The 24574-nt window shown below is 29.4% G+C and overlaps 1 protein-coding gene across 3 annotated transcripts; it reads left to right on the top strand.

Annotated features, from left to right (window-relative positions):
- The first annotated feature begins 15090 nt into the window (after window positions 1-15090).
- On the top strand, window positions 15091-19241 carry LOC133670755 (UPF0481 protein At3g47200-like). 3 transcript variants are annotated; one of them, XM_062091352.1, is made up of 4 exons: window positions 15091-15218; window positions 16233-16299; window positions 16405-16482; window positions 17674-19241. In XM_062091352.1, the coding sequence occupies exons 2-4, from the start codon at window positions 16283-16285 to the stop codon at window positions 19082-19084; spliced, it is 1506 nt and encodes a 501-aa protein (XP_061947336.1). In that variant the 5' UTR covers window positions 15091-15218; window positions 16233-16282; the 3' UTR covers window positions 19085-19241. The 3 variants fall into 3 exon arrangements, with proteins under 3 accessions (XP_061947336.1, XP_061947335.1, XP_061947337.1); XM_062091351.1 differs by having other exon boundaries at window positions 15097-15218; window positions 16208-16299; XM_062091353.1 differs by having other exon boundaries at window positions 15097-15218; window positions 16239-16299.
- Window positions 19242-24574: the final 5333 nt, after the last annotated feature.

The following is a 24574-nucleotide window of genomic DNA, read 5'->3' on the forward strand; positions in this document are numbered from 1 at the left end:
ATGCTCTCATCAGGAACAAATAGTTCTCCGTGAGCATACCAACACAGGTAATCCTCCATGAATCCTTTGGTTAGAAGATGCATCGTTACAACATCTTGATGCAGAAACTTTAAATTTTTACACTTCCTGCATGGACACCTAATACCGCCATCAGTAAAATTTCTCGGAATAAATGTTGTGAAATTAATAAAACCCTGGACACCGTTACAATATTCCATCCCCCACAATCCTTGGGGTAAGTCCCGATTCATCCATGAACGATCATCCATGACTTCTATTGAACCTCTATAAAACATAACGAAAATATTGGTTTTCCCCGACATTATCCAACAAACTAAAACAACACTCATGTTAAATATTCATTATCAATTATCAACTATCAACGTTCATACATACAAATTTATACATTTATAAATTTACAGAAATCACAACTTCAAAATAGAATTGATAACAATTAAACAAGACTCGTTAAACAAGCTATTAATTATTTATTTCATAACAACGGCATATTTAATTCGGTGTAATTCAAACAAAATTTCAACAATTTACAAACAAATATAATTTGACAAAATCTAAAACAAACTATAACAACTACAAAATTATACATTCATACTACAAGTTTCTTTGACAAATAACAATTAAACAAGTACAAACGTTAACAAAATACATATACTACAACAATAAAATTCACAATTAAATATTAAAACTAAAAAGGATAGATTTACTTACAAAAAAATGATAACATCTACAAGAAACAGATATTGTGACCACGTACAAGATAAAAGAAATTAACTTGAGTGCTCGTGTTGAGAATAGTGGAGAGTTGGGATGGGTGGTTGGCTGCAATTTGGGAGGGGAAAGGTGGGATGGCAAAGAAGAAGAAGGAGAAACAGAGGAAGAGAGTGTCGGCTGATGGGTGGGTATATAATGGTTTTTTCCGATGGAATCACCGACGGAATGAATCTGTCGGTGATTCCATCAATGATTCCGTCAGTGACAGTGCCACGTCACTGTACGGCTATCTCAGTTTGAATCCCTCGGTCATTCCGTCTGTAAAATCGTCTGACGTCACCACGCCATTGCATATTTCCAGACAAACTGTATACCTCGTCGGCGAAACGGTCGGTATATACAGACGAAAATATTCTGTCAGTATATACCGACCGTTTCGCCAATGGATATAGGCCATCAGTATATACCGACAGATTTTGAGATGAAATTATTTTCTTCGGTAATTTTGTTGGTTTTCTCCGGTTTTCTGGTAGTGAACAATAATAAAAACCAAATCACCGACGATGGATCTCTTAGCATTTGCTCACTTGATCGATATAATAATGCCCATCTTTGATCGAACATGACTATATGATATATGTTTGTTGACTTGTTCTTTTTTAAATTGCTTTGACCAACAAATTGGGAAATTAAGGTTGTGTTTGTTTCCTGGAAAGTGGTTTTCGAGAAACCACTTTCCAAACTTTCCTGTGTTTGTTTGCCATTAGAAAAGTTGGTCAACGGAAAACACTTTCCAGTCAAAGGAAAATTTGGCTTAGTTTTCAAGAAAGTGTTTTTCTTTTATTTTTGGGTGGAAAACACTTTCCGGAAGTTGTGAAAAATTTAGAAATGTCATATTATTTGCTGATTATATCAAATTTGATTCTCAAACTTTTGATTGCAATATATATTTTGTTTTGAATATTTGTTTTTCAATTTCATCCCTTATAATTTAATTTTTATATTAATTTTGGTCCTCATTTTTATAATTGTTACTTTCTTTTCCCTTATCATTTTTTAATTGAAAGTTTTTATCTATCATTTTTAGATAATTTTTATAAGTTTTTTAGATTTGATCTATATTATTTTGATTATTATTTATTTTATTTGAGATAATTTATGAAATTATATTTTTTTTCAATTTCATTCTCATTCAACTTTTTAATTTGTAAGATTTGTTTCTCATTATTTTAATAAACTTGAAAAAAATAAAACATTAATAAGTTATTTTTCAGCTCATTTTCCATGACATAACCAAACACTGAAAATTGTTTTCCAACTTATTTTTCATTACACTATCAAATATTGGAAAATAATTCACTTTCTCGAAATTCACTTTTCTGAAATTCACTTTCCAAAAACAAATTACTTTCCAGCAAATAAACAGGGCTAATTCACATAATTAAAATAAATAGCAAATTAGTACTACAGTAAAACAATTTGATGAAACTGTTCACAACATGAACTGTATTTTGTATTTTGAAATTGTTGATATGCTTGGGACTGCTATCTGGGCTAGGGCTTGCGAAGCAGGTAGGGTGTAAACACAAGTTGGATTTCAAGGACTTCGGTTTCATTTCGCCGACCAGCTAAGAGACTTTTAGCACTCCACGCGCAGCAGACAGCACAATTCTGACAAAATAATTACTCGCTTGGAAAAAATCTCACGTAAATAAGAAATATTTGACGACAAAATTCTGACAAAATAATTACTCGCGTGGAAAAAATCTATAGTTAACGAGTCAGAAGAAGACAAGTAGAGAAGGAGAAAGTGTGTTATAGTGAAAGAGGGAGATGAAAGTTGAGTTATATGTTGGATCGAGAGGTTATCAGTAGACTGTAAAATGAAGCGAAAAACTTAAAACTGTAGATTGTAAATGGTGTCACTCTCGAAAAACTTACTGTTTTTTCCAACACCAGAACAGAACAGGCCTACCAACATTATAAAAAGCCAACTACATAAGTTTGTCTTTCCTTTCAGACCATTATTTATTAATTTCCTCTCTCTTTTTATGACACCTAATATTGGTCCCGCCAACAAGGATCATCCATTTCCTTTTCAATTATATCAATTTAAAATTTATGGTATCCCAGTACCCAAATTCTACACACATAAACCAATAATTAACACTTCGTTAATAAAATCAGAACTTAATTATATAAATATTAAAATTTAAAAGCATAAAAATACCCAAAAAATGATTAAAAATTAGTTAAAAAAGTTTAAAAATATAAAAATTAAAATTCGACAGCATATTTTTTATTGATGAGAGCTTTGTTGATAAAGAAAATTCAATTTGAAAAAGAAAGGTACAAAATAAGATGTGTATGAACTCAATTAGATTTTGTTGAATGATTTATTGAGTTTATGAAGGGTTTGATTGCAAGATAAATTGTTTTTTAAGTCAATTTAGGCTTTATTTGGAAAGAATTAAAGTTTGGGGATCGAACTATAATTTTCAAGAGTTAATTTGGTCAAATCAGGAGCTTAATTGCATAAATATTAAAGTTTGAATGCCAATTAAAGACTTGATTAAAAAAATCTAAAATCAATAGTCAAACTGGAAAATATGCGTAAATATAGGGGTTGAAATTGATGGAATCAAGGATTAAATTAAAGAAATTTGAAGTTTATTGATCAATTGAGGGTCAAAATGCATAAATTCAGAACTAAGGATCAAAGTGAAAAAAACAGCCAACTTCAAGGCTGACGTTTGAATTTGACAAGAATGTAATTAAATTGATTTTTTAGAATCAATTAAGTACTTGATTAAATAAATAAAAAATTAAAGATCAATTTGAAAATAAAATTTTTAGGGCCATTTTCTTTAAATGAAACACTGTTTTATACGCTGTTTATTAAAAAACAAAGAGCTCAAAATAGTATCCTTTTGAACGACACCATGTATCTTTTGTTTTCCCCGGAAGCGCAACTACAGGGAAAGAAGATTTTAAAAAATTTAACAAACAATTAAATATATTGAAAGGAGCTTATTAGTAATTATTAAAAATATTGTCTTATTTTAAAAACTTCTAGGTACCTAGTGTAAAAAGACTTAACTTTCCATAAGAAAAATATTTTTTTAAATATGAATATATAAAATACATGTCAATACTAATATCTAAAAAAAATATCTCTAATTAAAAAAAGAAGAAAATATTCATGTAGTTCTTAAAAAATAAGTTAATCAAGTTTTTCTAGTACGTATATCTGTAGATATCATGAACATAAATGCAAATGACAATGGCGATGAATATATAAATGTGAGAATGGCATATGAGCTGGCGATGTACTGATCTGAGATTTACGTTTTTCTACAGGTGGATGAAAAAATGTAAGCTACATAAATATGAACATAAATGCAAATTAAATATTAAAATCTATATATAAACATATTTTCTTATTTTACAAACTTCTAGGTACCAAGTTTAAATAGACTTAACTTTGCATAAGGAAAATATTTTTTTATATATATGAATATATAAAATATATGTTAATACTAATATGTAAAAAAATACTATCTTTATTAACAAAAACTAAAATATTAATACAATTTCTAAAAAATAGGTTAAATTTGTTTCCCAATATATCTCTGTGCTCGCAAAGTACATCGAAGAACGTGGCATTGACTATAACATTAAATGAATGAGACATAAAATGCATGTAGTAAATATATATATATAAATGTGAAAGTGACACAATTCTGACAAAATAATGAAAGTGACATAAAATGTAAATAAGAGATATTTGACGACATAATTCTGACAAAATAATTACTCGCGTGGAAAAAATCTCACGTGAATAAGAAATATTTGTAAAATATTCTCACGTAATTTTTAAAAGCCAATTTGTGTTCTCAGCCAATTTTTTTTTAATTATTTTAAATCAATGTGGGTATCTACTTGAGAAGTAAAAATAATTATAAAAAAATACTCAATTAAAACATGGTTTAAAATTTGAATTGCATCAACTTTGATCAATCTATCAAACCTATAATTCATGTCATAAATTCAAGAAACTTTATAAAAAACAAATAAAAAAAAATTAAAAATTCAATTAAAAAAATATTTAATTTAAAAAGAATCTAAAAAAAATTAACATGAGTCAACTTCCCAATCTCATGGCATTGGTTATATAAGAGATCGAGATAACCTTACAAAAAAAATATATTATGATGTTCTATTTTCAACCAACTCAATTTTAAAAGATAAAATAAAAAAAAAATAATTAATTAGAAAAGATGTGTACAAAAAATTATTCAAGTTAAATTAAATTAATTTGTTAAACTGAAGACATGAGTAATGAGATAAGGATAAGTTCATAGAAAACATATTAAAAAAAATATAAAACCTCACTTTCAACAAATCTAATACTGAATGATAAAATTTTAAAAAAAATTCATAGATCAGTATATAACTTAATAAAAAAATTACGAAGCATAATTTTAAAAAATAATCTAATATTGGATGAAAAAATTAAAAAAAAAGATGGTGTTATTAAAAAGTAAAATTAAAATTAAAAAAAAATAAATATAAAAAATTATTCCAATAAATAATATATTATAAGTATAGATCCTTTAATAGTTTGAAAATTCAATGTTCACGAAGCAAATAATTGGAGATCATAGTCTACAATGACAGCTCTTTTTTGGCTGTTTTCCAAAAATCAAAGATTAGTTGTTGGCTTAAATTAATTCTTACCTTTAGGTTAATTCTCTCTTTAAGGTCCCTTTACTGAATTCAGATGGAAAATTAATCAAAGATCGGTTCCTGATCGGTAAAAGATCTTGTTGTACTTTTTTAATTATTTTTTTATTATTGAAGCTGTAAAGATTTTTTTTGCTCCACTTTTCTATTTGTCAACGATTCCATTAGAATATGTTAACATTTTATTTGAATATGAATAGGTACGATTAGGATTTCAAAAAAAAAAAGTTTTAAAATATGCATTAATTACATTGAAAAATGATTCAAATTAGAAAAGCATTGACTTAAGTTTTTAAATTATATTAAAAAAACTAGATGGAATTATACAAGAAAACTATTTTGTTTTGATAGAATTTAAATTATAAGTTCTCTTATAAAAAATAATTTTATTGTTGTAGAATTAAATAAAATAATTTTGAAGCGCTATTCTCAATATAAAATTAAATATCTTAATATATATTTATTTTTTAATTTCTCGACTCAATTTTTAGTTAGTGTTAACAATTATTTAATATTTATTAATACATATAATTCTTAATTTATTTTATTAAATACGAACATAAAGTTTTTGATTTTCAATTAATTTTATTTGCTTACTTATATCTTTGGAGATCATAAAGTTTTTGCTTTCAATATATATATATACACCTATAAATCAAAATAATGAGTTGATCTTCACGTGGTCCTTATTTGCTTACTTATCTTGATACATTTTATTTGCTTACTTATCTTGATACATAGACACACCAAAAACAGCTAGTGAAAGCTAGCTTATCATTGAAAAAAAAAATTCCTTGAAGAAGTGGTGGTGGTAATGGTAGTGATTAAATTTGTTTTCCAATACATCTCTAAGCTGGCAAAGATCATTGAAGCATATGATAATAATGTGAAAACAACAGATCGCAAAAGAAAACACGAGCTGAAGATGAAAAAAACACTGAAAATACCTAAAATTTTCATTACAAGGTTACCGTTTATTTCTAACTTAAATTCAATCTAATTACTTATCATTTTTTATATCCTAATTTGTATCTTGATTATTTTGCTTTTTATAATTAACCCTAGATAAGATAATTTAGAGACTAAGAGAACAATAATTTCTCATCTAAATAAGCATTCAGGTCTAAATAACCTGTTTGGGAGTGTAGTTATTATTTTTTAAAAAATATTTTTCATACTGAAATGCATTAAAATGATAATTTCTCATCTAAATAAGCATTGAGTTTAAATAACCTGTTTGGAAGTATGATTGTAGTTGTTTTTTAAAATATTTTTTGTGTCGAAATGCATCAAAATGATTGTTTTTATTTTTAAAAAATTATTTTTGAGATCAGCGCATTAAAATGATCAAAAACATATAAAAAATTTATTTTTTAATAATAAAAATTAATTTTTTTGAAAACGGAGGATAAAATCATTTCAATACATTAATGATTAATAAAACTTAAGGATATTTTTATGATAAAAAATGTTTCCACACATTATTCATGTTTTTTATCTAATAATAATAATAATAATAATAATAATAATTTTCTTATAAATTTTTTATATATATATGGCAATATAACATATATGTCAATACTAAGACATATATATATATATATATATATATATATATATATATATATATATATATCTCTGATTTCAAAAGAAACTAATTCATATGTTAATATAATTTTTAAAAAGTAAGTTAATTCATTTTTTAAAATATTATCTAGATGTCATGAACATAACTGCATATATATGACAGTGACTATAAATATATAAATATAAATGTCAACATAAATATGCAATGACTACAAAAATATAAAGGTGAAAATGACCTATCACCGAAAATGACTACATGACATGCACGTTTTGCCGACATTATTTTGACTAAGTTATCTTCTGACCTGGCCCTCTCTTCTTTTTAGCCCCCACTCACTCAATAGATTTTTTTTTTCGATACATAAGGCAAAAAAAAACTTCGGTAGTTTTTTTTAGAAAAAACCTGTTTTTGAAATTATTTTTTATCCAACAAGTATTAAATTAATAATTTTTTAATATTTTTTTAATAATTTTGATATATTAATATTAAAAAAATCTAAAAAAAATATTATTTTAATATATTTTTAATTAAAAAATATTATAAACCGTATTATTAAATATAAATTTTTATAGAAAGAGAGAGCAAGAGGTGGTGTCGCACATATGTTGTATCGTTATCGTTCCTCTAGATCATGTTTTTAGATGTTTGGAAATAACAAAATATTGTTATTCTTTTTATGATTTAAAAGATTTAAAATTAAAACGTAGTATTTTGATCATTACAAATTCTAACTAATCTTCAAAATCATGATATGTGTTTTAGGTATATAAATTCTCTAATTAATAGTCATATATAAATATTATAACCTTTTGATCTTAAACTTATTTTATTTTGGAGGGATATAATATTTTTATATGAGTTTGAAAGTTTTAACATGTGATATTTTATTTGTTTTGATTTTATTTGATAAGGACTTTGATTCTATCCTTTCTTGATAGACTTTAACTTCTATTTGAAGGACTTTTCAATTATTTGTATCTGATTTTTTATAGGTTCTCTTACTATTTATAAACATGTGAATCAGGCTTGACATGGTCCTTGACATTTTATTTGCTTGCTTATGTTGATATATAGGCACACAAAAAACAGCTAGTGAAAGCTAGCTTCATCATTGAAAAAAACAATTCCTCGAAGGTTTTTTATATAATAATAATAGGTTAAATTTGTTTTTCAATATATTTCTGAGCTGACGAAGAACATTGAAGCATATGACATTGACTGAATAAAACATAAAATGCATGTAGTTAATATATAATGTGAAAACAACAGATCACAAAAGAAAACATGAACTGGAGATGAAAAAACACTGAAAATACCTAAAATTATCATTACAAGGTTACCGTTTATTTCTAACTTAAATTCAATCTAATTACTTATTATTTTTATATCCTAATTTGTATGTTGATTATTTTGCTTTTATAATCAACCCTAGATAAGATAATTTAGAGACTAAAGAACATTAATTTCTCCTCTAAATAAGCGAAAATGAAAATGAGTGAAAAATCACATTATACCATCACAACCATGTAGAAGAATACAGTAAAATTAAATAATTGGTATAGCACAAAGTATCCTGTATACATAGTCTTCGTAGAGCATCAAAGATGTCAATACTGCTCTGGTGTTAATTTTTTCCAACAAAACACTTCATATGATAAAAATCCTTAAGTTCTACTAATCATTACGTGTATTGAAAACATTAAAATTTTAATTATTAAATATATTATCTTTCCTTCAAAAATTATACATGTCAAATTAAAAAGACTTAACTTCATATAAGAATATATTTTTTTTGTATATGATAGTGCAAAATATATGTCAATACGAAGATATAAAAAAACATTATTTAAAATTAGAAGAAAGACTAAAATATTAAAACAATTCCTAAAAAAATAAGTTAATACAGTTTTTCTAATAAATGCATATGACAACGACTATAATATATGTAAATGTGAACATAAATGCATATGGTAATGACTGTAAATATATAAAAGTTAAAATGACCTACTCGTTTACAGATGACACATAATAAAACTCATGCACGTTTTCCTACCACTCGTTTTGTCGACAAAGTGGTTATATATTAGCTATTAACGATGAAAATATTGATGAATTTATTTTATTAGTGATTCTGTCAATAAATTTAATAGTAAATTAGTTAGGTCATTGTATGGAGATTCTGTTTTGAATTTCTTAGTAAGTTCGTCGGTAAATCACCAGTAAAAACTTCCACGTCATCAAATCATTTTTTTTTCAAATTTTATATATTCTATCTGTAATTTAGTCGGTATATGCCGACGGAATGAATTCGTCGGTATATACCAACTGAATTACAGATAAAATAGTGGCCGTCAGTAATTATTATCGCAATTTATCAACATAAGTATTCCATCGGTAATTCTATTGGTTTTAGATGAATTTCTGGTAGTGAAAATTTTATCCTCTCATATTTAGTGGGACGGTGAGCCTAAGATATTTGTAGGTTGATAGGTGATTTGTTCTATAAAATATTATCCGCAGATATAAAAAAGATGGATACAGGATTCACCATTAAAGGGCTAAAATGAAGATTTAATATTTTACAGGGATTATTATGTACAAATATACTTGTGGATTTGATTCAAATCTTTTACAAAAATTCTCCGGAAATGATTCAAATCAATTTCTTAATAATGCATCTGTCTTGTAAAGGAATAAACGACAACGAAGAAATGCACCATCTTTCCCTCTCACTATCAATCTTTCCATCAACTTTAAAGGACGCTTGGAAACTTTGTCAGCAGGTGAGTGTGTACGCAGCTAAATTTTCAGTCCTCCATTAAAGTTAAGTAATACTTTAAAAGGCGTGGTGTAGCTTTCCCCAACAGACCTTTTTGTCCTTTTCCATTCCCCCACAGAATCTTTTTTTTTACTGCATAGTTATTATCATATTATATCCGTTACGGATGTCAAGCATTAGGAAAGTATTGTAGCTTTCCCCCACAGACTTTCTTTTCCTTTTTCATTCCCCCCACAGAACCTTGTTTTTATTTCCACATAGTTATTATTATATTATATCCGTTACAGATGTAGAGTGTGGGGGAAAATACTGTAATTTTTATATATTTTTTTCTTTTTCCATTCCCCTACAGATCCCTTTTTTTTTCACATAGTTATTATTATATTATATCCATTACAGATGTCGAAAAGTGAAGATTGGTTTTTTTTTTTATGTTTTTTCATTTATTTTTCGTTTTTTTTGTCTTAATTTCTTCTTCTTTTTTTTTTTTTGTTTTTCCCCACGATTTTTTCTCTTTTTTTCTTGGATTTTACATTTTTTTTTCTTTTTTTCCCAAGATTGTCTTCCTCTTTTTTATTGTTTTTTCTATTTTTTTTGTTTTGGTATTTTTTTAAAATTATTTTTATCGATTTTTTTTAATATTGCAATAGTGAAAAATTTAATTTTGTAGTTTTTTTTAAAAAACATTATGTATTTCTAAAATGTTTCTCTACATGAGTTTTTTTTAATGAATTTTTTATATGGCAAAACAAAATATATGCCAATTCTAAGATATAATAAAATATCATCTCTAATTAAAAAAGAAACTAAAATATTAATATAATTTCTAAAAAATAAATTACACAAAATAATTTTAAAATAATTATTCAATCAAAAATAATATTAAAAAAATTTATAGACATAATTAAAATATTCAAAAAAAGGCATAAAAAAAGGCATAAAATATTTTAAACCCAGCCTTGAAGCAAATATTCAAAGCCGAAAAGAACATCTAATCTTCAAGTAATCTTCACAAAAACCTAACAAACTCTAAATTTATCTAACAGGGTTCTTAAGACTTCTAAAATAATTAAAATTTATAGTTTTTGTTATGTATATGTGTTTCAAGAAACCTAATAGTTATATCGAAGCCATCATTAGACAATTAAGGTTATTGATTACATGTTTTAATTATTTTATCTAAAATTAATTTTTCACTCTTGATTTTATAAAAAAAATTGTTTATTGTTCCGACCAGATCTGGCCGGACTTTTTGAATATGGTCGAAATCTTCCAGAAATTTAAAAAAAAAAACTTTCCATAGCTTTCCATAGGCACTATACTGCAAGCAGCACCTCCCCAACAAAGACAATCCCTCATGCTATTGGCTGGCAACCAGCGCTGCCGCTAATAGTGGGCAGAGAGCCAACTACCAGTAGAAGACAAGAAGAAACGAGTGGGGCAGCATTATGATTCTACCCATAGTGCCCTTTTAGGGGTTTTTGGGATATAATTATTACTATACCCCTGCCACTTAATATTTAATTACAAAAGGATTTTGGGGTTTAATTTATGAATTTGGATATAAAAATTAATGGTAAAATCTCTCTTTTATGCCTTTTAGATTTACAAATTTTCTAATTAACGGTTTTCATATAAGCTTGAAAGCTTTATTGATATGAGATTTTAATTTAACATAATTTGATTTGACAAGAAATTTGAAATAAAATTATCTTTAATTAGCATATTAGTCTGCATTTCACAGCGAATTAATAATAATTTTTATTTTAAATAAAAAAGTTAAAAAAAAATTAAAATTAAAAATATTTTAAAAAAAAAAATGCTGCGAAGCAAGACACAATCTTCTTATTAGTAACAAACAATTAAATATATTGAAAGGAGCTTATTAGTAATTATTAAATATATTGTCTTATTTTAAAAACTTCTAGGTACCAAGTTTAAAAAGACTTAACTTTCCATATGGAAAATATTTTTTTTATATGCCAATGCTAATATCTAAAAAAAATCTCTAATTAAAAAAAGACTAAAATATTTATATAATTCTTAAAAAATAAGTTAATCAAGTTTTTCTAGTATATCTGCAGATATCATGAACATAAATTCAAATGACAGTGACTAGTATATATATCTGTAGATATATATCATGAACATAAATGCAAATGACAATGACTACAAGTATATAAATGTAAACGTAATGGCTATATATAAATGTGAGAATGACATATAACTAAAGAAAACATATGAGCTGGCTAAAAAGACTTCACGTAGCGAAATGAAAATAGTTTTTTTAAATATGAATATATAATATATATGTCAATACTGATATGTAAAAATAAAATAAAATGATCTCTATTAAAAAAACCTAAAATATTAAAACATGTAATTAATCTTATTTTCTCAAATAATATACAATAAACCAGTGGAAAGATCCATTTTGTCATTGGTTTATACTGCTTTTATTCCCTCGATAAAGTAATTTAGAGAACAGAGAAATCTCAGTCGTTGGGTGTGACTGCAACGCCTGACCCCAGAGTAATATTTATAATATTAATAATAATATTAAATTTGCATGATTCAAGTTTAAGTGGGTCTGACCGCAATACCAGATCCAATAGTCTTGGATATGGGTCTGGCTGCAAGGTCATATCATAAAAGTGTGATAATTAAATAGATGAATTAAAAAGAAAAAAAAAACTAAAAGGAAGAAAAAAATTAATGAAGAAAAAGAAAAAAAAATCTGAATTAACTGGATTAACCCTTCAAACCAGGTTAACCCGTCAAACGTTGGATTCATGTCGTGAAAGTTTGATAACTAAATAGAAAAAAAAAATTTAATGGGTTAACACAAAATTAACTGGGCTAACCCATCAAACCCGAGATCCGTGTCATGAAAATTTGATAACTAAATAGAAAAAAAATTGAACATTAACAAACTAAATTAAACAAAAAAAATTAATTAAAAAGGAAAAAAACAAACAAAAAGACATCAACTTTTTCACTGTGAACTACAGTGTGCAGTCCACAATTAAAGGCATAAAACAGCAAAAAAACAAAAAGAAAAAAAAAAGAAAACTAAAGGCATCAATCGATAACTAAATAGAAAAAAATTTAATACTGATGAACTAAATTAAATAAAAAAATATTAAATAAAAAGAAACAATAAAAGAAAAAAAATTATAAGAAGAAAAAAACTAATGAAGAAAAAGAAAAAAAATCTAAATTAACTGGGTTAACCCATCAAACCTGATATCCGTGTCATGAAAGTCTGATAACTAAATAGAAAAAAATTTAATATTAACAAACTAAATTAAAAAATTAATTAGAAAGAAAAAAAGAAGGCATCAACCTTTTTACCATAGACTGCACTGTGCAGTCCACAGTGAAAGGCATAAAAAAAAGCAAAAAAAAAAAAAAAACTAAAGGCTTTAGCCTTTTCACTGTGGACTGCAAATAATATTAAAAGATGAAATCGGAATAACAAAACTAATGAGGAAAAAGAAAAAAAATCTGAATCAATCAGATTAACCCGCCAAACCAGGTTAACCCATCAAACCTGGAATTCATGTCATGAAAGTGTGATAATTAAATAGAAAAATAATTTATTATTAATAAAATAAATTTTAAGAAAAGATTAATGTCGAAACTGGGATTCATGTCATAAAAGCCTTATAATTAAATAGAAAAAATTTAATATTAAGAAACTAAATTAAAAAAATAATTAAAAAAAAGACAAAAAAAAAACTAAAGGCATCAGCTTTTTCACTGTGAACTGTATTGTGCAATCCACAGTAAAAGGCTTAAAAAGAAAAATAGAGGAAAAAAAAAAAACAAAGGCACATGCCACGGGTTAATTTTTTTTCTTGCATAAAAAATATCAAAAAAGGCTAATATCTAAGAGTGTTGGGTCATTTTGCAAAGATATACCCAAGAGTCTTTGGTTTAGCTACAACGCTTGACCCAAGAGTAATACTTATAATATTAATAATAATATTAAACTTACATGACTCAAGTTTAAGTGAGTCTGGCTACAACACCGGACCCAAGAGTCTTGAATGTGGGTCTGACTGTAAGGTCGTGTCATAAAAGTGTGATAATTAAATAGATTAATTAAAAAAAACAAAGAAAAAAAACCAACAGGAAGAAAAAAACTAATGAAGAAAAAGAAAAAAAATCTGAATTAACTGGGTTAACCCTTCAAACCAGATTAACCCGTCAAACCTGAAATTCGCGTCATGAAAGTTTGATAACTAAATAGAAAAAAATTGACGGGTTAACCCGTCAAGCCCGAGATACGTGGCATGAAAGTCTGATAATTAAATAGAAAGAAATTTAACATTAAAAAACTAAACTAAACGAAAAAAAATTAATTAAAAAGAAAAAAAGCAAAAACAAATTTCGGGTTAACTCGTCAAACTTTAAAAAAAACAAAAAACAAATTCAGGTTAACTCGTCAAACTAGGTTAACTCGTCAAACTAGGTTAACTCGTCAAACCCGGGATCCGTGTCATGAAAGTCTGATAACTAAAAAAAAAATTAACATTAACAAACTAAAATAAACAAAAAAATTCATTAAAAGAAAAAAACACAAAGAAAAAAAGCAAAAAAAAACCCATAAAGGCATAAAAAGCAAAATAAATAAATATATAAAACAGAAAAAAAAATTAAAAACAAAAAAAAACAGTTTAGCGTTTCACTGTGGACTGCATAGTGAAACATTGAACAGTTTTAATATATGTTATTAATTAAAAAGAAAAGAAAAAAAATTCGGGTTAACTCGTCAAATCAGGTTAACCCGTCAAACCCGGGATTTATGTTATGAAAATTTGATAACTAAATAAAAAATTAACATTAACAAACTAAATTAAACAAAAAAAATTCATTAAAAGAAAAATACATAAAGAAAAAAGCAAAAAAAAACTCATAAAGGCATAGAAAACCAAAACAAAAAAAAAAAGAAAAAAAGAAGAGAAAAAAGAAGAGAAAAAAATAAGAAAAAAAAAAACTACTCAATATTTTACTGTGAACTTGCACATTAAAAAACTGAGCCATTTTAGTTTTTTTCTTAATGTGAACATAAATGCATATTGTAATGACTGTAAATATATAAAAGTGAAAATGACCTACTCGTTTAGTGATGACATGAGCTGACGATTTACTGATGACGTAGAAGAAAACTCATGACATGCACGTTTTCCTACCACTACATAATCTAGAGGTCGCGCAACCATTAGGGTAGTCAAGGCAGGAGACTGAGAGAGAGAGAGAGAGAGAGAGAGAGAGAGAGAGAGAGAGAGGAGGAGCAGCAATCTATAGGAAAGAGGCTCGCTGCTTGGGACCATATCTATACAGAGAGTGTCCACTGATCTCCCTCAGGTCAGCACTATCTAGTTTTGTTCTTTGAAAATTTACGAACAATGTTTTGGATTTGGTTTAAGCTCGTCAGACATTACAAGGTTCAATATATTCATAAAGTTTACCTTTTCCCTATAAAGGGGCCGGCATGGTGTGTGTAGTTCCATTTTGTTTTTCATTTTTTTTTAAAGAACTAACTAAACTAGGTCCGGTCTGGTTTTTTAATACAATTTAAGCAATTGAATATATAGGAAGATTATTAACGAGTCAGAAGAAGACAAGTAGAGAAGGAGTTATATGTTGGATAGAGAGGTTATCAGTAGACTGTAAAATGAAAGGAAAAACTTGAACTCTAGATTGTAAATGGTGTAACTTTAATATTTTTAAAATTCTGAGTGAAAGCCTCGAAAAGGCAAAAACAATAACCTAAGCTATATTAATATTAATTATATTAATAAAAAAGTAAAAAAGAGTTAATAAAGTATATTTAGGCAATGGATAAAGAACATGCTTTTTTTTTAATTTAATATGATTACAATCATTCAAGTTTTTTCAAAAATGATTATATATTTTCTTCTTTCTGTTATTTCTTTTCCAACACCATTTTTTTTATAGTAATTGAAGGAGAATATTAATAAGATTTATTAAAATAGCAAACTATTTGAGGTATTGTAAAATTACCCTCTTTGAGGTATTGTAGAATTACAAAAACCACTCAAAAGCTTAAAGATTTAATAAAGAATCCCTCCACATTTAATTAAATATTACAAAAACATGCTCTTGAATAAATAATGCCGTTAATTATTATTTAAGAAAGGTAGTTAAATTAAGTACTTAAAAAAAATAGAGAAAGGATATAAAAAAAATGGGACATGCTTTTTTTAGGAAATGAATAATATTAATTTCAGTCAATTTTGTTTTGAGTTTTCTTTTTAATATTTTTTTCTAATTTTAAATTTTTTAGTAAATGAATAAAAAGGGTTCTATTTTCTCATCTAACCCAATGTCAGTATGATTGGCGCATTCTTCCTAAAGTTTCAGATCCGATAACGCTAGAGATATTGCCTTCACTGCAAATCTTCCATATGGATGCCACCCAGAGGTAAAGTTTCCCATCTTAATTCAAATATTCTTTCATGAAGCTGCAATACAGACTGTAATAATCCCCCTTCCCCGGTTCTTTCACCTCCTTTTTCATTATATGTAGGCCTCAAGATGTTATCACTGTCGATGTTCATGCGGCCAAAGGTCTCATCGCCTCCGGTCACTGTTATTTGGACGTGAGGTAGGTGTTCTTGGCCTTGAAGTCAAATTATGATCGCTTGGTTCTCGGGGAAAGAGCAGCTTCTCACTCCAATTTTTGAAAAATAAAACCTATTTGATTATACATAGAAAAAAGAGAGAGAGAGAGGGGTAAATTATAACAACCCTGACTGCCTTCAGGTATCACAAATGCCCTTAATCAATGTTTAGAAGAAAAAAAATAGATCAATTAAGAAATTTTAAAAATTAGAAAAAAAATATTAAAAAGAAAACTGAAAACAAAATTGACTGAAATTAATATTATTCATTTACTAAAAAAAGCATGTCCCATTTTTGTAATTTGACAATACCTCAAAGAGGGTTATATATATATATATATATATATATATATATATATATATAATTAAAGTGTTTTAGAACCGGGAGAGAAATCCTTGTGATCCAATTTGCTAAAAGAAACTTCTGTTTTTTTCCGACACCAGTTTATCAACAACAGGCCCACCAACATTATACTTTATGAAAAGCCAACTACATAAGTTTGTCTTTCATTTCAAACCATTATTTATTAATTTCCTCTCTCTTATTATTACACCTAATATTGGTCCCACCAACATGGATCATCCATTTCCTTTTCAATTATATCAATTTAAGATTGATCGTATCCCATTATCCAAATTCTACACACTAATATTGTTACTCAACTATGCAACCAAACAGCAATCAGATATGATAAAAAAACAATTAAATAAATTTATAGTTTCCTTCTAAAAAACAATAATATTGTTCCTCAACTATATAGTCGGGATTTAAAATTTTAAAAATTAATTACTATGCATGCAAACAAATTATATTAAATTTTTATATAAATTCACGTGTTAAGTGATAATTAACTAAATCGATTGAGTACATTTTCAAAAGGAGTTATTATTACAGTTCATATGAAATTTTCTTGTAGCACTGCTCTAAAAATTTACATGGACAAATGTAGTCATGTAATTGTATGGGAAAAAGTGCTTTAATTTTGTGAAATAACATAGAAATTTCTATGTTAGTTTGGTAAAATATATCTCAAAAACTGCCTTATTCTAAGGGGAAAAAACTAAAAATTAAACTATATATATATATATATATATATATATATATATATATATATATATATATATATATATATATGCCTTCCATTCATTCTTGGTTTGTTTCACCGAATTTGCAGACTGGAAAAGGGCAAATTTATTGCAAGTGCTTCAAACATGGAAAGCGATATTGAACAGGGAAGAGCATTAAATATGGAAGAGGATAAGCCAAGTTCTCCAAACAAGGGTAAAGATATTGATGTGGGAAGTGCTTCAGAAAATAAGATGACTGGAAAACTTTTTGCACAGCTGGATACTAAGGTGCAACGGTTGCCCTCTCAACCGGACTGTTCTGAGTACTGTTGTATCTACAGGGTGTCCAAACGGGTTCAAAACGTACAGTGGCAAGCCTACTCTCCACTACTGATTTCAATAGGTCCTCTTCACCGCGACGATACAAAACGACAGGTCATGGAAAACGAGAAATTGAGATATTACAAAAAGTTTATTGAACGGGCTGGGATGGATAAGGAGAAAATAAGAGATATTATGAGCAGCATTCAGAATCAAGAAGACTGTCTCCGAGACTGTTATTCAGAGAAATTCAAACCAAAGAGGAAAAGTGATTTCATAGAGATGGTCCTGCTGGATGCTGTCTTCATCATTGAGTTTATGAAGGAATATTCGAATAATGATGAAGGTCCTCACAGGTTTGAGCCTAGGAGGATATTGGACATACGAGAAGACTTGATACTACTTGAAAACCAACTACCTTTCTTCATTATTCAGCAAATATATGACAAGTACAATCGTGCTCGCCAAGATCAAACAGCCACTCCTTTTTTCGATCTTCTTACCTCTCATTCTAAAAATTACACGTTCTTAAAAAAGGTAGAAACCAACGAGAGTGTAAAGAAAAGCAGACATTTCACTGATTTACTAAGAAATTTTATGTTGAATGGATACACGCAGCCGAATGGAGCCAGGAAGCTGAATGGAGCCAGTAAGCCTATCATGATGAGGTATAGTGCTGTCAAGCTTCGCGCGGCAGGAGTCAAGTTTGAGGTCACCGAAGACAATTGTTTGCTTAACATAACATTTGAGAAAGGAGTGTTGACAATACCACACTTGGAAGTTGATTACCACTTCGAACGTGCTGTACGAAATATCATGGCCTTGGAGCAGTGCTTGTACCAGAATGAAGCTTACGTATGCAGTTACATTAAGTTTATGGATCATCTTATCGACAGTGCAGAAGACGTGGCTCTGCTAGTCGGAAAGAAAATAATTACCCACAGGCTAGGTAACGATGCTGCAGTTTCAGTTATGATTAACAAGCTTTGCAAAAATATTAGTGACCCTTATACTTATTATGATGATATGTGTACAAAGATGAATGCCCACTGTGATAGCCTCTTTAACCGTATGAAGGCAACCTTGGAACTTGTATATTTCGCCCATGTTTGGAGAGGTACGGGAACTGTTGCAGCTGCTATCCTCCTGATGCTCACTTTGATACAGACTATAACTTCCGTAAAATCATTATTCTAGGATTTTATCTTGCTTAGTTTTATTATTCCTTCGTAATGATGGATTGGATTATTATTGTTAAATTGCAGTTAAACTTTGGGTTTGTGTAGTTCTGAACTAATAATATTGTATCAATTCCTTGCTGTGTTGTCCTAAAATTGAGTTTGTACTTGTGCCCTATGTGATGTCCTTTCCCCCTCAATATTTTCTTCTTTTAAGATCATCTTCTGATTAAATGAAGCTGGAAAATTAAAGAATGATATCTCCATTTCAATATCCCCAGTTTAACTAACAATGAATTAGACAAAAACATGAAATTCAAAGATATGAACAACGACAGATAAGAGGCAGGAAGTGATCTTAGAAGGTAGAAAAAGAACCAATTTTTTTATTATCTCACGGCGGGCCTCTATTCTACATTTATGATCCCCTCATCATGACTATAAATTGGCTTACTGATCATAGAAGGTAGAAAAAGAAAACAGTCCAAACTTTATTTTGATATGGATCTTCGAACCTTCTAAGCTTTATTTTGATGGAGAGATCTTCATACAAGCTTGAAAGCTGAGATTATTATTTGACTTGATTTGTTTAACAAGACTTTGGTGATTTCCTTCCTCCATAAACTTCAACTTGTGCTTAAGAGGAATTTCAAGTGTTTGTACATAGTCTTTGCTTTCAAGACAAGTAGGAAGGACAAAGCTAGGACTTGAACCCATCTTCAAATATAAACCTAGCTCATTATTACCTAATAATAAATTCGGTGCTTAGCTCCACAATTGTCCTGCCAACCCATCAACAATAAAAATAAAAAAATAAAAAAAAACCAAAACTCAATTACAATGGAAAAATAGCTCACACTAGGAAGTCATGGGCTTCAGGCCCATTCCGCCTGATATACCACGAATTTAAAAGTCTTGAAAGATAAACTCTTTAATAAAAAATTAAGTTAAAAAAAATCAAGAAAATGCCATAATTAGAATACAATTAGTTTTAGATCTATATACATAAACTTAAACAAATAGAACTATAAATTATAAGTAAATTAATAACATGCAACACTTTCAATACACCTATAAATCAAAATAATGAGTTGATCTTCGCATGGTCCTTGACATTTTATATAATAATAATATAAAACTAATCTTGATGATATATAGGCACACCAAAAACAGCTAGTGAAAGCTAGCTTCATCATTGAAAAAAACAATTCCTCGAAGGTTTTTTATATAATAATAATAATAATAATAATAATAATAATAATAATAGCTTAAATTTGTTTTCCAATACATCTCTGAGCTGGCAAAGAACATTGAAGCATATGACAATAATGTGAAAACAACAGATCGCAAAAGAAAACACGAGCTGGATGTCGCACCCTCCCGAGAGCTTGACGTCGCGGCGACACTTCCTTCGTAGCGGGGATTCGATGTTGGGGTCTTTCTGTTGTGAAAAAGGGAGTCGCCACCTAGTATTATGGTCACTAGGAAACCTAACTGGTCTTTCAGAGATTCTAAGGCAAGGGACTGGTTGCGTAAAGGGAAGGTTTTAGCACCCCTAGTACGCCCTACCTAAGGTAAGCTGCTTGGTGTTTGATTTGCCTTATAACTGTTATGGTGTTGATGTTCTCTAATCCCATCAGTTTCCTAGGATAAGTCTGCTCTGATGAACGAAATCTAGGGTGCTTTAAAAACCTATTTTTGTCTCGTAAACCGTGGAGTAAAAAAAATAATTGAAATGTCCTCGATTATAATCAAGGCTTCTTTCAAGGATTTGTGCGGATTTATTATTCCTAGAAAATTATTTTAGATATTTACCACTCTGGGTTTCTTTATCCAAATATTAACAGTGAATAATAACAAATTATTCCCAATAATATTTTGGATATTCGTCCTTTAAGGATTTCTTTATCCAAACATTAGCGGTGAATAATAGATGAATTCCCCCAAAATAAGATTTTTATATTTTTTGGAATATTGACCAATACCCTTTGGAGTTTTACAAACATGTTGTAAAATCCAGAAATGCAAGAAAAATGATTTTTGTTGTGTTTAAGAAATCCATGCGAAAACACATTTTTAAAGCTTCAAATATTTATTTTTTATATAAAAAAACATAAAAACAATGTTAGGGTATTGGCCATATGCAGGAAAACAAAACATTTTTTATTTTATATTTTTTTGATGTCTCGATGAAAAACCGGGTATTTTCATACCGGACTTGTATCTTTATAGTACAAAAATACAACCTTGCAGAAAATCACAGATTTTTTAAAATACATCTTTGAAGAAAACTTTTTGAATGGGCCAGATCCGGCCCAAAAATAAAATGAGCCGAAATCAGCCCAAAAATAAAATGGGCCTACTTTCTACAGGGATGAACTCAGCCCAGCCCAAACCACATGACTGGTTACTGCTCACTGTACAGTAAACGTGTTACTGTTCACTGCACAGTACACGTTAATTAATTTTCCAGTTACTGTGCACATGCACAGTACGTCCAAACTGCATGCAAAGACCACTATATTTCACTTGAACAGTGCAAACACAAAGCAAAAAAAAATGCAGGAAGTTACAGTTTAATCAAAGCTGGAAGTCTGAAACAAGTCTGCTCATTACTCTAAAAAAATAACAAATCCGCAGGCACCAAAACCATTAAGTCCTGAAACTGAAACCTATAACAGAAGCTATAACAGAAGCCATGCATTTCTACAAGAAACAAAGGGACAAAAAAAAACATGAAACCAGAACCTGCAAAAACAAAGTCCCCTTAATTAAAAGGACACTCCCTCACGTTATCTTCTTTAATTAGACAGACCTTCCCTCACGTCATGTACATCCTTCACTAGCCAAAAGCTTTGTTTAACAACAAAAACTTCTCCCGTTACATTCTGCAGCTCCTGCCTGCAGTAAAGAAGGAAACTGGAGGCCAGGTTAACCTCCTCTCTCTTTCGTTGTTTCCCATGATTTTTACTCTCAAACCTTCTTGTTCTCGGTTCTCTCCCTTTTCTTTTTCCTAGCTTCTGTTTCTCTTTTCTCTTCCATTTTTCGTTGTTTCCTCTCTCTGTTTTTTCTGTTTGTTTTTCTTATCTGTGCTTACTCTCTCCGTCTCCCCTACTCTCTTTGTTTTCCCTTCTTCGTAGAAACTATGTTTCTAAGCCACTAACATTCCTATATATGCAACCTTCCCGGCAAGGAGACAGCTCCAGCAGGGAGACCATGAAAAACAGTCACTCACAACAACAAACCAAGAAAAAAAACGCAGCTGTAACGTAGACAAATAATCCAAACTACAAAGTATGGCAGTGACAGTGGGCAAGCGCCACCTTTTTGTTCAAACCATAATAAAACAGAACATCTAGAGCAAAAAACCATAAAAGGGTTTGGGAAAGAAAAACCACACACCAAATGCCAAGCTTAGCAAAGAAAAGGAAGACTAGGAACCATACCTGCTGATGCGGCTGTTTCGAATGCAGAAAGTGAGGTGCAGGCAGGTGGAAACCTTTGCTTTTCTGCCTCTGAAACTGAAGAAAGCCTTCCTCTTTTTCTGCCGTTGGGAGCTTTTCCAAAAAAACTCTTAGAGCCTTTGTAAACCCCGGTTCGACAGAGTAGGATAGACTCAACCCAAGGTAATCTCCTCCTGTTCTCAATGATTTTCGGCTTCTCTAAACCTCAGCTAGTGTAGCACTCTGTTTCTTTAACTCTTCTCCCCCTCCTCCTTTTTTGCTTTCCCTCTTTAAACTCTCTCTGTCTCTTCCTTTTCTCCTTTCTTCCTCTCTAAAAAAAAAAACCAGCCCCTGGTAGCTGCTAATAACAGTATATATATAGGTGAAGGGGGAGCGGGGCAGCAGCATGCGCATGGGGAGCAGGGGACACCAAGCCAGGGCAGCCTGCGCTGCTCCCACGCCTGCAGCTGCTCCCACGCCTGCAGCTGCTCCCCACTCCTGAGGGTCTCTGGCAGCGGCATGCACATGGGAGGAACAATGTCTCAAAACGACACTGTTTTGGGTTCTGCTCTCTTTTTATATATAATTAATATTATGTTTGCAGGTAGCCAAAAACATGCGGCAGAAATTTCACTTTCTCATTAGATATTCAAACATGCATATCTTGAGTTTCTGATATCGAAATCCAGCGATTCAAAAGCCAAAATTCATCTATGTGTGTAGGACTACAACTTACACGAAGGATTCAAGGTGAGATATAATCGTTTTACTGGACAGAATCGGGCCGCAAAACTGGTCGGTAAAAATGGTCTCCTGATCCGATTCAAAAACTGACGAATGGCGAGCATCCCGATATGACTGAGAGTATCCTAAGAATGAACCAGAAAAATCGTGATGGCAGCAGAAATTTCAGTGCAAAACTTGGGTCAAAATCCTGCTCGCGGCAGAATTCTTTACTTTCACGTCAGATATTCAAACAGGAATATCTCGAGCTCCTGATATCGAAATCAAGCGATTCGAAAGCCTAAATTCATCTATGTGTGTAGGACTACGACTTTCACGAGGGATTCCAGGTGAGCTATAATCGTTTTATAGGATAGAAACGGGCCGCAATCTGGTTGGTCAAAAAGGGTCTCCCAATCTAAATTCAGGAAATTGACAATGCCAAGCATCCTAGTTCGACTGAGAGTCTGCCATAAGAACAGTGAGCTCTAGGACCCAATAAAGGTGTAGGTCCATTTTTCAACATGTCATGAGTGACAGAATATAGCTGGGATGGTCAGATATTGCACGAAACCAAGTCAGAAACAGGGCCTAAGTTGGAACAAAAAAAGATTGCGGCAGCAGCAGAACCAGGTTTTTTTATTTCCACTTTTGAGGGATTTATTCACCCTTAAAGACCCTATAAAAAGGCAGGAATTTGGCATTATGAAGACTTCTGATCAGTCTAAGAAAACCTGATGATTTTGGCAGCAAAGGGGAAGGATAAAAAGAGCAGAAAACAGCTCAAACAGAGTTTTCAAAAAAAATATTTCTTTCATTTGCTTTTGTCAATCTTCCAGCAAACATGGGGTCCAAAAATGAGTAACAACACTGGAGATGAAAAAAACACTGAAAATACCTAAAATTGTCATTACAAGGTTACCGTTTATTTCTAACTTAAATTCAATCTAATTACTTATCATTTTTTATATCCTAATTTGTATCTTGATTATTTTGCTTTTTATAATTAACCCTAGATAAAATAATTTAGAGACTAAAAGAACAATAATTTCTCATCTAAATAAGCATTCAGGTCTAAATAACCTGTTTGGAAGTGTGGTTGTTATTTTTTTTTAATATGTTTCGTGCTGAAATACATTAAAATGATAATTTCTCATCTAAATAAGCATTGGGTTTAAATAACCTGTTTGGGAGTGTGGTTGTAGTTGCTTTTTAAAGTGTTTTTCATGTCAAAATGCATCAAAATAATTTTTTTTTATTTTTGAAAAATTATTTTTGAGATCGGAGGATAAAATCCTTTCAATACATTAATGATTAATAAAACTTAAGGATATTTTTATGAT

Source organism: Populus nigra, chromosome 13 (genome assembly GCF_951802175.1).
Source record: "Populus nigra chromosome 13, ddPopNigr1.1, whole genome shotgun sequence".
Classification (NCBI taxonomy): domain Eukaryota; kingdom Viridiplantae; phylum Streptophyta; class Magnoliopsida; order Malpighiales; family Salicaceae; genus Populus; species Populus nigra.